The sequence below is a fragment of the Haliotis asinina genome, chromosome 3, assembly GCF_037392515.1.
Source record: "Haliotis asinina isolate JCU_RB_2024 chromosome 3, JCU_Hal_asi_v2, whole genome shotgun sequence".
NCBI lineage: Eukaryota > Metazoa > Mollusca > Gastropoda > Lepetellida > Haliotidae > Haliotis > Haliotis asinina.
The window spans coordinates 1,838,080-1,854,581 of record NC_090282.1 but is presented as its reverse complement, the minus strand read 5'-3'; the positions used below and the strand labels follow the sequence as shown (position 1 = coordinate 1,854,581).

General features: G+C 41.5%; 1 protein-coding gene across 2 annotated transcripts in view; it reads left to right on the top strand.

The window, feature by feature from the left end:
* The window catches only part of LOC137279146 (kin of IRRE-like protein 2), a 51,381-nt gene extending 36,208 nt beyond the window's left edge, over positions 1–15,173 (top strand). The window contains exons 2-8 of one of the 2 annotated variants that reach the window (XM_067811622.1): positions 3,173–3,306; positions 9,905–10,118; positions 10,641–10,670; positions 11,362–11,403; positions 13,809–14,099; positions 14,526–14,549; positions 14,865–15,173. In XM_067811622.1, coding sequence (XP_067667723.1) covers positions 3,173–3,306; positions 9,905–10,118; positions 10,641–10,670; positions 11,362–11,403; positions 13,809–14,099; positions 14,526–14,549; positions 14,865–15,004 — 875 coding nt within the window. In that variant the 3' untranslated portion in view covers positions 15,005–15,173. The remainder of the gene's footprint in view (positions 1–3,172; positions 3,307–9,904; positions 10,119–10,640; positions 10,671–11,361; positions 11,404–13,808; positions 14,100–14,525; positions 14,550–14,864) is intronic. The other variant, XM_067811623.1, reaches the window with a different exon arrangement.
* The last annotated feature ends 1,329 nt before the right edge of the window (positions 15,174–16,502 follow it).

Below are 16,502 nucleotides of genomic sequence, written 5' to 3'. Positions count from 1 at the left end.
TGCCGACCTTGACAGGACGGTAACAGAAGCAAGTGACATAGACCTTGACAGGACGGTTACAGAAGCAAGTGACATAGACCTTGACAGGACGGTAACAGGAGCAAGTGACATAGATCTTGACAGGACAGTAACAGGAGCAAGTGACATAGATCTTGACAGGACGGTAACAGAAGCAAGTGACATAGACCTTGACAGGACGGTAACAGGAGCAAGTGACATAGATCTTGACAGGACGGTAACAGGAGCAAGTGACATAGATCTTGACAGGACGGTAACAGAAGCAAGTGACATAGACCTTGACAGGACGGTAACAGAAGCAAGTGACATAGACCTTGACAGGACGGTAACAGGAGCAAGTGACATAGATCTTGACAGGACGGTAACAGGAGCAAGTGACATAGACCTTGACAGGACGGTAACAGGAGCAAGTGACATAGACCTTGACAGGACGGTAACAGGAGCAAGTGACATAGATCTTGACAGGACGGTAACAGGAGCTAGTGACATGAATGTTGACAGGACGGTAACAGAAGCAAGTGACATAGACCTTGACAGGACGGTAACAGAAGCAAGTGACATAGACCTTGACAGGACGGTAACAGGAGCAAGTGACATAGATCTTGACAGGACGGTAACAGGAGCAAGTGACATAGATCTTGACAAGACGGTAACAGGAGCAAGTGTCATAGATCTTGACAGGACAGTAACAGAAGCACGTGATATCGACCTTGACAGGACGGTAACAGAAGCAAGTGACATAGACTTTGACAGGACGGTAACAGGAGCAAGTGACATAGATCTTGACAGGACGGTAGCAGGAGCAAGTGACATAGACCTTGACAGGACGGTAACAGAAGCAAGTGGCATAGACCTTGACAGGACGGTAGCAGGAGCAAGTGACATAGACCTTGACAGGACGGTAACAGGAGCACGTGACATAGACCTTGACAGGACAGTAACAGAAGCACGTGATATCGACCTTGACAGAACGGTAACAGTTGCAAGTGACATAGACCTTGACAGGACGGTAACAGGAGCAAGTGACATAGACCTTGACAAGACAGTAACAGAAGCACGTGATATCGACCTTGACAGGACGGTAACAGGAGCAAGTGACATAGACCTTGACAGGACGGTAACAGGAGCAAGTGACATAGACCTTGAGAGGACAGTAACAGAAGCAAGTGACATAGATCTTGACAGGACAGTAACAGGAGCAAGTGACATAGACCTTGACAGGACGGTAACAGAAGCAAGTGACATAGATCTTGACAGGGCGGTAGCAAAAGCAAGTGACATAGATCTTGACAGGACAGTAACAGGAGCAAGTGACATAGACCTTGACAGGACAGTAACAGAAGCACGTGATGTCGACCTTGACAGGAGCTGGCCATGGGCTACACGCCACAGATCATCACAACACTTCCCACATGCCTCGCATGTCTTTATCACCACGTGATAAGGGCTACGGTCATAATATTGAAATTATAGTTCATCTTTTACCATGAGTATTTTGTTTCTAGCAGTTTTAGGATCTCCTCACTGTTGAATGTATGATGGATTTACATCTTTTGTTTACTGGTACATGATGCACCATTGTGACTCTGTGACACACATATATCACGGTTACAATGTAATAGCTGATGGACTCCGGTCAGTGTGACGCATTTGGACTTACTGGTCTCCAGCTATTGAAACGATGCACTAATTAGCAGGTATATGTCTTTGCATCAGAACAACTAGTTGTGATATTAAGAATGCATGACTTGTCGCAGTCTGAGGACTGTGGGTAATTAGTCTGTCTGTTGTGAGGGTGCCTTGAGATTAGCTCCTCAGACGGCGCTCACTTGGGTACAGAAGATGGGGAGGAACTGACGGATGTGAAGGTTTGTGGGTGTTGGGGGAGGGAGGGGAAGTGGCGGGAGAAGAGGTAGGGGCAGAGTAACTGTTTCGGGTTGATATGACAGATAAAGCGTTATTTGAGAAAGATATCAGATATAGAGTAACTGCGTGATATACAGTAACTGTTTGGAGTGACATCACATGTAGATTAATTGAGTGATATCTCAGGGTGACTGAGATTGATATCACGGATATGGTAACTGTTGGTGGTTTCATCACAGAGGTAACTGTTGAGGTGATGTCACAGACAGGGTAACTGTTGGTGTGATATCACTGATAGTGTAACGTGTGGTGATAACAGGGTTGCTGTGAAGGAGTGACATCAGGGAACTGTGTGATATCACGGGTGACTTCTCTGGTGACACAGTAACATGATGGCTGGGTGGAATGAAGTTTGGAAGAGTTCCATGAGGTGTTGAAGCTGTTAAAGCAGGTGACATGAGCCACTGAAACTGTTTAAGGAGGTGGTATGAGGTATCAATCAGTCAATCTTTTTTTCGGCCCCGTACATTGTATCATATGAAACACGTTTATGAGGTACTGCCAAGTGAAATGGGCAAAATTGGCATCTTTAGCATAATTTGTGATTCACAGTAAATGGTTTGGGTTATCAGTTTGAAGATCACGGATCATGACATCTTCACTGATGTACATAGGCGCATGTTCAAAGTATGTAAACCGTATGGTGAACATTTAAAAAGAAAACTGTGAGGAACTGAAGATATTAAAGGAGATTGTATGAGGTACTGAAGCTGTTAAAGGAGGTTGTATAAGGTATTGAAGCTGTTGAAGGAGGTTGTATGAGGTACTGAAGCTGTTTAAGAAGGTATGAGATATTGACGCTGTTAAAGAGGGTGGTGTGAGGTATTGAAGCTTTTAAAGGAGGTGTTATCAGGTATTGAAACTGTTTAGGGAGGTTGTATGGGGTATTGAAGCTGTTTAAGGAGTTGGTATGAGGTACTGAAGCTGTTAAGGGAAGTGGTGTGAGGTACTGAAGCTTTTAAATGAGATGGTATGAGGTATTAAAACTGTTTCAGGAGGTGGTATGATTTATTGAAGCTGTTCAAGGAAGTGGTATGAGGTATTAAAAGTGTTAAAGGGGGTGGTATGAGGTGGGGAGTGGGTGAGGTTAAAGCTGTTTAAGTTTATGCTGTTGCGCAAAAGAAAACTTTGCCTGTCTATATGTGATAGGTGGATCAGTGTACCTAGCACCATCGACTTTTTATAAACTGGCGCATTGTGAGCACGACCTCTTATCCCATTTTTTCAGCAATTGGTATAGATCACAACTGGTCAACGCCCGTCCCCCTGCCAAGCTTTTTCCCCTCTCCAACAAACTTCACGTACACCGAGGGGGACCTCGCCAGGCTGGAGTGCGCAATCAACAATCTCAGTACGAAAAAGGTGAGTGGACAAACTATTTCCATTGATCATGTCTAGTACTTGCAACAGGCTTGTACCATCGTCCGGGCGGTGGGGTAGCCTAGGGGTTAAAGCGTTCGCTCGTCACGCCGGAGACCCCGGTTCGAGTCCCCACATGGGTACAATGTGTGAAGCCCATTTTCTGGTGTCCCCCGCCGTGATATTGCTGGAATATTGCTAAAAGTGGCGTAAAACTAAAACTCACTCACTCACATGTACCATCGTCCGGACACCGTCCGTCCGGCATATGTAAGAGCACACGCGATAACTGAAACACAAATAACTTCTTGATTTAAAAGCATTAAGGTATATCAGGAATAAAGACATCCCTACATCTGATAACAAAGGGTACCACAGAGACAGCGGGTGGGTTCACGGGGCGTTTTATTCTCACATCTGCGAAGAACATCACTCTTGTCATTGAATACTGTGTGACGTTTTCAGCAGTGTGCTGAATTCACTCTCTTTCTCATGAATAGATGCATATTGTCGTCAGATGATACTGTGTTGCGAGGCCATTCTTTGTTCAGAACATGAATTAGAGTGTGGTCTTCACACAGCTCTAGAGATTTTCAATAGTTTGTGGGCCAATTTGATGTTGCATGTGGATGTTCATTTCAGTACTTCAATACCCGTGTCTACGTGACGATGTTACAATAGATGGCCTGTTCACTCTAGGAACAATTACCCGAAAATGACTAATTATTTACGACTCGCCCTAGGAAACAAACTCCACATATGACTCTTTGTGAGTTGAGACTGATTTATGGGGATATTTATTTATGTTATTTCTGATAACGGTCATCACCAAACACAAACAATATGCCAGTATGTGACCTCTCTGATTTTGTGATGTCCCCAGTTGGCACTCTCCACATCCCACAGCTGACTCTAGCTCGTCCACTATCCTTCCTGTCGCTTGTCACTCCGGCAATTTGTTGTTCCCTCCGTTAACACACATACACAGCTAGATTCTGCGAATCCACTATCAATGTTGTCATTATATTTCTGTTGTACTCTCCCTTAACACACACCACAAACATACAAACACAACACACACACAACACACACAGAGACACACATACACATCACACACATCACACACAAACACCAACACAACACACACAAACACAACATACACAACACACACATACACACCACGCACAAAACAAATACACACAACACACACAGAATGCACACAACACACACCCACAGCTAGATCCCGCTAGTCCACTATCCATGTTGTCATTATGATTCTGTTGTTCTCTCCCTGGCCATGCCGACAGCTAGATCCCGCTTGTTCACTATTCATGGTGTCAATGTGATTCTGTTGTTCTCTCCCTGAACGTACCGACAGCTACATTCCGTTAGTCAACAATCCGTGGTGTCACTATGGTGCTATTTTATCTTCCTGAACATGCCGACAGCTACATTCCGCTTACCCACTATCTATGATTTCCATATGGTTCTCTTGACCTCTTCCTGAACATACCAACAGCTAGATCCCGCTAGTCCACTGTCAGTGTCACTGTGGTTCTGTTGTTTTCTCACCCTGCACACTCATAGCTAGATCCCGCTAATCCACTATCGTGTTATCACTTTGGTTCTTGTGTTCTTTTCCTGAACATACCAACCGCTAGGTCCTGCTAGTCCACTATCCATGGTGTTACTATGGATCTGAATTCCATTATCTATCACTTTACTAAAGTGTCTGTTAGCCACTCGTATAGATCACACATATATATTTACACGGTCTGGGGTGAGGATATCGGTTACCCTTGTCTGTCCTCTGCTCCACTACAACATTACTTGGGCTCTGTTATATCATATTTACCCAGAAAATGAACAGTTGATTTTATCACATCACAATGGAAGATAGAAGTGAACACACGAAGTGGCGACTTGGCGTGGCGGAATGTCTCAGCAATGACATCTCTAAAGATACACCGATCTGACTTTAAACAAGGCCTGAGTGTTTTGGTCGTCTTGTCAGTTATGCAGTCTCCATGTGTTACCAAGAACCGGATAATGTTGTAGATTCAGGGGCGTAGCTACCATCATAAAATAATGTCCGAGCTTACACATGATTTTGCTTTAACAATGTCTTTTCTAATTCTTGCCAAAATACTTACAAATACGTTATCAGATAATATAAGAATGGTATAGCCGCAAACTTTCCACGAATCATATTGACTTCAATATTCTTTGATAACATTTCCAAAACAGTGACCATGTACAGTATACATGGTACTCTTCATATCATAACTTTCAAAGTTTGTCCATCGATATATATGTGAATGTTCTCACAGTCATGATTATCTGTGCATCATAAGTGCAATACAGGTGTTTACAATCTCCCTTCAATGAAATCTTATGCGTTACTCCAGTCTGTAGTCATGCTGTAGACCTTTAGGTGGAAATCATCAAGGTTTGGAAGCTCCCTTCATTCCACAAAGGAAACTTTTCATTCTGTCGAATACTTTACTTTGCACTGGGCTATCGTCGCTTCTTAACAACACAGTTAATCAAGTAACCCAAAGTGGATGGATACACTTGAACACATGCCAACCTTCTGTTCTCACAATGGAACATCCTGTCTGACATAATCATTGCCGACCCTCGGTGTGTTTTCGACATAATCTGAATCAAGATAAAGAAATGTGACATTGAGAGGGTTGATGACGTCTTTTCCAGGTAAAAGAAGAGAGAAATGATGTTCATTTAAGACTAAGTGATATGCAGGCTTCAGGGAAGTCATCTGCAGCAATCTGAAACATGACACTACGTGATCAGCGCTGACGAAAGACTTATGTAGCTTTACTTAGTTTTCAGTTGTTTCATCACTGTATTGTAAATGACATGCTGCATTATATTGGAGTGTCACCGTAACTATCAAAAAATAAAAGTAAGACATCCTTTGTCTCAGTCCAGGGTAGCCAGGAAAGTGAATGCAACTTTAATAAATGGGACATAGAGGTAGAATTGTCTACGCATAATCCCTTGAGCTGGGCGCTGCTGAACGTATGTGTTCTCGGTACTAGAAATTGGATGCATTTCAATGGATTCATACGTGCATTTCCAAGAACTCCCTTCATTCCAGAAACATTTGTTGTAACCCAGGCTGACCTAAGGACATAATGCTCTCGCGTGTTAGTGAAATCCACGCTTCCAAGATTATCTTCAGAGAATGATGGGCTCTTTTACCTTAACCCCAGTTGAATTCCTCTGCAACATGCTTGTTTGTGCTGTTGCGACACTTTTGCTTATTGCATTTCGAAACAGGTACAAAACAGTATCAAATTATACAAAAACAAAAACGTTTCTGAAACGTTACTACGCTGAAGTCAGTGACCCAAACCCTGCAAACGTTCAAAACACGCTGTAATTCATTTATCATATAAATCATCGTAAATTATCATTGATTACTTATAGCCACGGCCAAACATTTATACATGCATCATCCCCTTCGTTGTATTACGAAACGGGGTGGGGTTTTACTTTCTGAGAGAAGGAGAAGACGCATGCTAGCATTATTTTATAAAATTCAAAAAAGGTCTGGCACCAGATTCTCTTCAGGATGTACTCCCCACTTGTAGAAGACAGCCAGATAAGTTATGAGTTGAAACACTCCGATGACTTAAGCCAACAGTGTACAAGACAATAGTCTATCCTCCACCTGTGTGCACCTACAACAACGACGCCCCCTTCATAAACATAACTTGGTATTTGATATTTGATTTGATTGTTCAGCATACGTTAGAGTACCTGAATATTTTAACACCAGCTACACTGACTTACAATGATAGCTATTCTAAACAACGGAGACAGGGTTACCAAGCAACAAAATGGCTGATTAAAGACACCTTATCACTGCAACATAGTCGTCAAGATGTCTTGAGGCTGTTTGGCTACATGTCAGTGGAGACAAATTAACACAACAAGTTTTGTCTCCACACATACATGCAGAACGAAGTGAGAGCCATTAATCAAACACATTCACAAAACAACATTTATTCATTCATTCTTTCATTCATTCACAAATTGGAGGTAAAGTTGACGTTGAAGGCCTAATCAAACGTTTTTGCTTTCAATTAGCCTACAGGAATATCATATCTAGTTCAATTTTGCGAACTGTTTTAGCTTAGTGCTATTGTTAACCTGTACATATGGCACATAGGACACTGCCCAGTAAACAGGCACATAGGACGCTGGCCAGTGCTTGTCTCACATGTCCCACATCGTTACCTGTCTCACATGTCAGACAACGTCTCACATGTCTCACGCCGTGGCCTGTTTCACCTGTCTTACGACCCTTCAGACTTCAGATGAGCTCACATCGCTTCATACTTCCCATGAGTATTCTCCCAAGAACGCCGGATGTCCCATATCATCAACTGTATGTCTATCATCTCGAAAGTCCAACTAATCTCCCCCAATCCATTGTGTAATATACACACTTACCGATGTCCTTGGTATCGGAATTCTCTTCATCAAACAAGAGTTACAAGACGTAGACCTGTGTCTAGACAGGTTGTAAGGGTAGCGTGACGTCGGGCATAGCACATACATAACATTCCAGACATGGGGCCCTTCAGCAGCATTCATACACGTACACAACGAGTAACATTCCAAGTCCCTAAGCTTTCTACAAATGAAACTCGTGATTTCCTTGTTGAATGAGCACTCAACGCTAAAGAAATCACGTGCCAACTCAGTAAAATCGATAAGCTTTAATTGGATACTAACAATATGTGCGTCCTAGAGGAGATTTTATTTTGTCTTATTTTGTTTGATTGTTTTATTGAACCTGAATTCAATCAGCTGTGTTGTTCGACCACTGGACAACATAATCGCTATTACCCCGCTTCACACAGGGGCCACTAACTAACACCCATCTGAGTGCTGAGAAGTTCACTGGTTGCTTCAGTTCTGAATTCTAATGGCTTCACACATTCATAACGTTTCGTAATCATTTTGATTTCCATCAGATCACTGCAAGATGCCTTCGCTTGATGCTAACAGTCTCGTGTGTTATTCCTATCTCATAAAGATTCTGCCACGTCCCTTCCTACAGAAACACGCAATGACACTGTTAATCCACCCTGATTTATTCATTGCATTGCATGCTGTAACTGAATGGTATTAGATGCAGGGTAACGGAACTCTTATCCGGGTTGTTAATGATTGAATGAAAGTCGGGTTTAGCTATCACTGCTGTGAACACAATTTGAGGAGGCATGCAGTAATTTAAGAAAGGTAATGCATACGGAGAATCGTTCACGTTTACAAGTTTGAATTTGACCTCGTTTGCATTTATCTTTCAGAATATGAATACAATAATTTTCATTTCTCTTCTAAAGCTGAATTTATTGAAATTTCTATTAGAATGCCATTATATTGCCTAGTAACGTTTTCTTAACTTGACTGACAAATATCTGTGACATGAATGGGCCACACCACTCATGTGGACGATATTTAGGAAGTCGTGTTCAGTTATATACATTCTCATATCTGTGCACATATAGAACTACGTCTGCTAAAGTATGAATGACCAACATGACCATGTAAATAAGGTAAGAGATGTAGTTTACAGGCAGAGACCAATGGTGTGCGATCACACGCAAGACGTTAATCGGCGAACGTAAAGCCAGATTGGATGTCCTCTGGTAATCTCCAACTGTTTGATGTGAATGGATGCAATAATGACCCTTGTCATCCTTCATTGTCCACAAACGTCAGCATTGCTCTATGATGTTTGTGTTCATGCCCCATGTTGTGTACCTGACCAGGCGTGAGATGTACTTAGCAAAGATTTATCCTGAAATAAGCACGGCGCTGGGGGATGTGCAGCATCAGATAATGGGGAAATCGATTGAAAGGAACAGCACTTCCTCAATTGCCAATGACGGCATGTATTACTTTCTGTGAATGAATGTTTGTTCTGGGAATGAGATATAGCCATTGAGCACTAACAGCACGCTGGAGTTCAGTATTGCATAACAGGTTATGTTTTCCCATATACTTACATTCCCAAACGTGTCAGCTAATGTTGATTGCAAATCTGATATGAGTGTTGTCAACATTAATATATTTCTTTGAAATTGTACATGTCCTGCATATCCACATCGTACAGCCCTGCGCAGTCAAATCTGATCGAAAGCATCGAAAGAAACAGAAAAGTTCTATTTCGTCAATCGACACTCGTGTAAATACAGTTCCCAGTAGAACAATACATCCACAGTAATTCAACTTTCCTCCAATACGGCAGTATTTTCATTTCAACAAGTGAGGAACTGGCAGGCAAGTTCTTTTCCCAATAAAAACTAACATTTCTCGAAAATAAATGAAATAAATAAATATACCCCTTTGGCTTGGCGTTTCCATATCATATAATAGAGTGGTGTCTAAACTAATAAACCTATCGTAGTTCAAATAGTTTTTGTCGTTTTTATCCGAATTTGGGGATGGTTTGCTCTCCCGACCGTCGGTCTTACGCTCTGGATAAAGAGTGTTTTCTCTAACTGCAGAAAGATTATATTATTTGCTGGATTTCGTTGATAATATACCATTTCGTCATCAGGTCATTTGGAGAAAAGGCTCAGATCCGAACCCGCTCACCATTGGAAAGAGGACCTTCGTAGACGACAAGAGAGTCATCATAGAACATACTCCTCTCCATCGGAACTGGAACTTACTGATCAAACAAATTCAGCTGGATGACGAAGGCATGTACGAGTGCCAGGTTAGCTCCAAGGCCAGACACTTGAGGCACCACGTGTATCTAACAGTATTACGTGAGTCTTTTTTCCCCTTTATTTCATTATACTTCAGGCCTCTAACATCACTCCAACAAGCTCATGACTTTTTTCATTTCTGAAAGAATGTATAGTCAAAGTACATTCAACTGTTTGAAGTTTAGGAGACCTCTTTGGTGGTTCTGCATTGTACCATTTTCTTGGCATCTCTAGATCTAGCCATTGAACGAAAGTTGGCTCAAAGTTAGGGCAGTTAAGGTAATATACATTGAGATGTAGGAAGTTGAATGTCATCAACCAGTGTATCGAATTTTCAAGGTAAACCTCTTTAGAAGCAGTCTCGCAGTTTATTGTGCCTGCTCGTCCTCTTTGATAAGAAACAAATGAAGGCGGTAAACAATTTCAACGTCTACCTAGGATTTCTAAGCACCTGATGCACAGCTTCATCTGCAGTCGATGTAGCGATAGCAACAGGTCTCGTGTATCTTACAATTTTCTCAGTTAATGTCCCATGTAATTTTCTCAGTTAATATCTTTGATCTTTTTTATATTATTTTACAGCCAGTGAAACACCGATAAAACAGAAACCAGGTAGGTGAATATTACACTTCGTGTCAATAAGCATACCAGAAGCACTTTGGACAAAACAATGCCGGATTACATCTTTCACCTTTCACGTTTCCTCCATCTAACGTCATTTATGCGAGACCACGTTGACCCCAGTAGAACGCATTCAGTACCTTAAATCATCAAGTAATGAGGATACATCGTATGGACGGAAATATCCTCGTCACATCAAACACGTCACATTTTGAAAGATTTCAAACTTCTTGAATGGCGTGAGCTTCACATGCATTGCTTTGCGTTTAGTTTGTATTCGGTTCCGATGCATCACTATACATCAGGTTTATAGTCAAACCAGCACGGGCATCTATTTCTTCTTAAGGCATTACACGGAATATAGCATACCTCGTGCACTATTTTGTATGAGCTATTGATCGAACTTTCAGATACTGGAACGTGTGAGAAATAAAAAAATAATGAGTAATGTACAACAATGTACCCTAATAGATTTTGACGAATATATGGAAAGCGGGGGTTTGTGCAAATCATGTATAAAATTTCATCAGAGCAACTTTATGGCGTCGAAGCGCTTCAGCTAACCAATCAACTGCCCCTAAAGTTCAGTCCTAAAGGTTAAACATGACACTATTTTCTGTGCTCAGAGTTAGGACCACCTGCACTACGCTGATGTCACTTTCGCAACCATGTTTGATTTCAGATGACGTTCCCAAAACACACAATGGCTCTGGTTTGATCTATGGTAATCTCGTGTCTCATTGTAGACCTCCCCTTCATATCGCAGTGTCGTGGGGATGACGCCTGCTGTGTCTTTTTGTTTGCATCCTTACATACATACCACGCTTGTTGAAAGTGTTAAACACACCTTTGATATTTCAGAAGGGAATGTTGAAATGTAACCCTGCATGATTGCTTTCGCATCCCCTAGAAAGAAAACAGTTTATTTTTTGTTTGTGATTTTCAGTAGATTAGATATTAAACTTTGATTTTGACTTTGCAAATATCTTTGTCTATCTTTTATTTTACAGTCTCCGTTAAGCGCTCCGGTTTCGTGTCCTTTTGTCTGAAGTTAGAACCTTTATTGTCCTTCCACATGATGAAACACAGATATGAGCACGTTGACCTTTCCTGTATATGTCAGCACGGTGTCTCCAGTTTCAATAGTCACCTTCCTCCTGCTTGCATTGCCCTTATCTGGGATTCACAATATCATATTTACATAGATAAATCTTATATCGATGAGGAAAGTACTCAGTAGTTTTCCAGTTGAAATATGAGTTAACTTATGTTATCATCACCTGAGACTTGATCAGGTTAACTGCATTCAGTGTTTGCCACAATATATACTTTACTACTTCACAGAACTGCTTATACTAACTCAAGTAAACTGTGAGGCGTATGCATGTGTGGGGTTACGTATGCAGATGTGTCAACGATTAACCAATATCGTCAGTAGTGAATATACCTGCTTCACTAATTTTCACTTTGTCATTTTGTACATAGTTGAAGAGGGCCTTTCATAACACTGTAACTGGCAGTTATATGACGAATGGTGTGATGCTGTAACTGGTAGTTATATGACGAATGGTGTGATGTTGTAACTGGCAGTTATATGACTAATAGTGTGATGCTGTAACTGGCAGTTATATGACCAATGGTGTGATGCTGCAACAGGTAGTTATATGACGAATGGTGTGATGTTGTAACTGACAGTTATGTGACGAATGGTGTGATGTTGTAACTGACAGTTATATGACGAATGGTGTGATGCTGTAACTGGCAGTTATATGACTAATAGTGTGATGCTGTAACTGGCAGGTATATGACCAATGGTGTAATGCTGCAACAGGCAGTTATATGACGAATGGTGTGATGTTGTAACTGACAGTTATATGACGAATGGTGTGATGCTGCAACAGGTAGTTAAATGACGAATGGTGTGATGTTGTAACTGGCAGTTATATGACGAATGGTGTGATGCTGTAACTGACAGTTATATGACGAATGGTGTGATGCTGTAACTGGCAGTTATATGACGAATGGTGTGATGCTGTAACTGGCAGTTATATGACGAATGGTGTGATGCTGCATCAGGTAGTTATATGACGAATGGTGTGATGTTGTAACTGGCACTTATGTGACGAATGGTATGATGTTGTAACTGACAGTTATATGACGAATGGTGTGATGCTGTAACTGGCAGTTATATGACGAATGGTGTGATGCTGTAACTGGCAGTTATATGACGAATGGTGTGATGCTGTAACTGGCAGTTATATGACGAATGGTGTGATGTTGTAACTGACAGTTATATGAGGAATGGTGTGATGTTGTAATTGGTAGTTATATGACGAATGGTATGATGCTGTAATTGGTAGTTATATGACGAATGGTGTGATGCTGTAACTGACAGTTATATGACGAATGGTGTGATGTTGTAACTGGCAGTTATATGACTAATAGTGTGATGCTGTAACTGGCAGGTATATGAAGAATGGTGTGATGCTGCAACAGGTAGTTATATGACGAATGGTGTGATGCTGTAACTGGCAGTTATATGACGAATGGTGTGATGCTGTAACTGGCAGTAATATGACGAATGGTGTGATGTTGTAACTGACAGTTATATGACGAATGGTGTGATGCTGTAACTGGCAGGTATATGACCAATGGTGTGATGTTGCAACAGGTAGTTATATGACGAATGGTGTGATGTTGTAACTGGCACTTATGTGACGAATGGTGTGATGTTGTAACTGACAGTTATATGACGAATGGTGTGATGCTGTTACTGGCAGTTATATGACCAATGGTGTGATGCTGTAACTGGCAGTTATATGACGAATGGTGTGATGCTGTAACTGGCAGTTATATGACGAATGGTATGATGTTGTAACTGACAGTTATATGAGGAATGGTGTGATGTTGTAATTGGTAGTTGTATGACGAATGGTGTGATGCTGTAATTGGTAGTTATATGACGAATGGTGTGATGCTGTAACTGGCAGTTATATGCCGAATGGTGTGATGTTGTAATTGGTAGTTATATGACGAATGGTGTGATGTTGTAATTGGCAGTTATATGCCGAATGGTGTGATCTTCAGTGTAATGCATTATTCATAATGTTGATATTGTGTTTTTTTCAGACATCCGCATCAGCGGCGAGAAGTACGTGGAGAAAGGTCAGAAAATAAACCTCACATGCAACGCCACAGGCGAAGAGCATCCCCCCGATGATCTTGACTGGTTTAAAAACGGGAATAAACTTTCTTCCAGCATCAAGGACCAGATAGCCATACAGAAACGTGTGTCTCTCACAACACGGACCATTGTGAGCATTCTACAGATCAGCAATGCCGACCTGGACGATGCTGGGGTGTATATATGTCGAACATCGGACCTACAGATCACCAGTGCCAGAGTAAATGTATTAAATGGTACGTTGTCATGTTCTCGGAAATCGGTCGCGGCACTTGAATGTGGTGTTTCAGTTGTCAGCATCGTAACCATGTTGCGGATGTGAACAGTGTTCACGTGTCCGTTGCTTGACGTCATAAAACATACGTCAACGAACAAGAAATGTGTCTCTGAGGTAATCTGATTCTAACTAGGGATGGTATTTGTCACCAGCCTACTCTGCATCTAATCAACTCTACACGAGGGAGTTAATCCATTCCTTCTTGTAATTATTGCCACAACCAGCCATAGGAAACACGACAACTAAACGAAGGGCTATATTACCGTAAGGTTTTGCTATACAGTATGTCCTTATACTTGATGATACCGCGCTGCTTCAAAGTAGGCAGGAGGTCATACTGTGCCATTTCCTTCTTAATGTCATGTTCGCACTTATCTTATTTCAGCTCACACGTACAACGTGAAAAGACGTAAGTTAATTATTCGCATCAGCTTACTTTTAACCTCGTACACGTGTATATAATGTTCAACCTGTAAATAGTTCACACAACGTTTAAGTTTTTTAGCTCTTATTGCAATCGTGTAAATATGCAAAAATTGTTGTGGAGTTGTTACCAACATATGCACACATACTGTGATAGGTTGTTATCATACATGCATACAGCTGTTTGAATGTAACTGTACGTACATAAAGCAGTGATATGGTTATTACTGTGCATAATGTATGGTATGTAAGCATGAAAAAAGTTTTCTTTGTTCTACAAAAATGATTTGTTGCTTTACAGACGAAAAGGACAAGAACAAGGCTACATCAGCCGCTTCAGGTGGTTCGCAGGTCGACAATGGGACGCGAGATACTACTGCCCATTCCGTAAGCCTCGTGTTCACAAGTGCAATTTTCATATTTCTCAACAATGTCACGTGAACATTTACTCAACCTGTAAACTAATGGTTGTCATACGTTGATGAACAGTTCAGCATTGCTCAAGCGCCTCGGCTTGGTCGATGTTCCCTGTCTTCAGACAACACTGTTATATTGTTTGTGGTGACAATGAGATTGAAGAACAAAGCTTAACTCAGGGGAAATGTGATAAGCAAGAATTATGTCTTGATTTGTTGATGTCGTCAACATGGACGCTGATCTGTTCACATCCAGAAGATGGTTTGTCGAAACAGATGACGTAGTGTAGGAAGATTCAAAGTGAGACCTCTAGACACTCAAAAGCTTCATGATTTCTTTCTAAAGTGCAATGTATATTTTAGAAAAGAAACAAATGGTAATTTCAACGACTGATTATGAATCAGTAGAGCTAAACAAAGGTGAACGTTGGTTCCTTGAGCTTTCCTGTTTAATGTACTGTCACCACTGTGGCAGGTACACACAGCACATCAGATTATGGCACATTATGTCTCATCAGGTTGCACATCAGCATATCATCAGAGGTATGTCCAACTCAGATGCACCCAACCAGGAGAGTTGATCGAAAATACAGGAATTCCACCGGAATGGAAATGTATCAGTTGTACAAGCAATGAATGAAATACTCTCGTTACGTGTCATGCTTTAGGTAAACCTCATATCATTTGTCATTTGGTCATATCGTGATATCATCCAGACAGTGTTGTCGAGCCACGTACAAACCACTAATACTGACACGTCTTGGAGGAACCGTGGGTCGGCGGATGGCAGGCTGGCAGTCTGAGTAATTCCCGGAAAAGTATTTGTGGTGTCGCTTACAAGCCATTTACAGACGCACTTGTACACAAGGGGTTGGCCTGTCCATCACTGTCAGAAAGAGATGTATATATGATTCTTGCTTATTTATGACCGACGATGTCTCAAATACGAAGAAGGTTCTGATGGATGTATATATTAGTAACTCAACGGGATGCCCAGAGGCATAATCATATTTCAGAAACCATATTAACACGTTATGGCTATCACATTCTGCACAGTGTGAAATCCCACTATTTATGAAAGTCTGTATATATCAAGTGTCTTCAGTCAGGTGTTGTGCTCACGTCCAAGATTGTGAATAAGTCATATTTCCAAATCAGTTCAACATTTCTTCACCACTGTGTTAGAGATACATGACTTGGTTGGAAACTTAACTGCATCTGTCATGTCAAGCCTAATATCTAAATGATGCATGTACTCTAGGATGTATTTTAGGCTATAGGTGTATTTAGTTTACGATATTAATGCGATCATGTACGCCTTCACTTGCAAATGTTGCACAAGAAGGGCGTGCTACCTACGGTCGATCTCTCCAAGAAGCAAATCTGTTTCATGTCTCTAGCGTCATCGTCGCAGATGTCTGGCCGACTTCCTGGCTGTCGCTCCAGACAGTATCACCCCAGTCCTTCAACGTCATCGCAGGGAACACCGAGAACAGTTAGGACCTTCTACAATATGACATGAC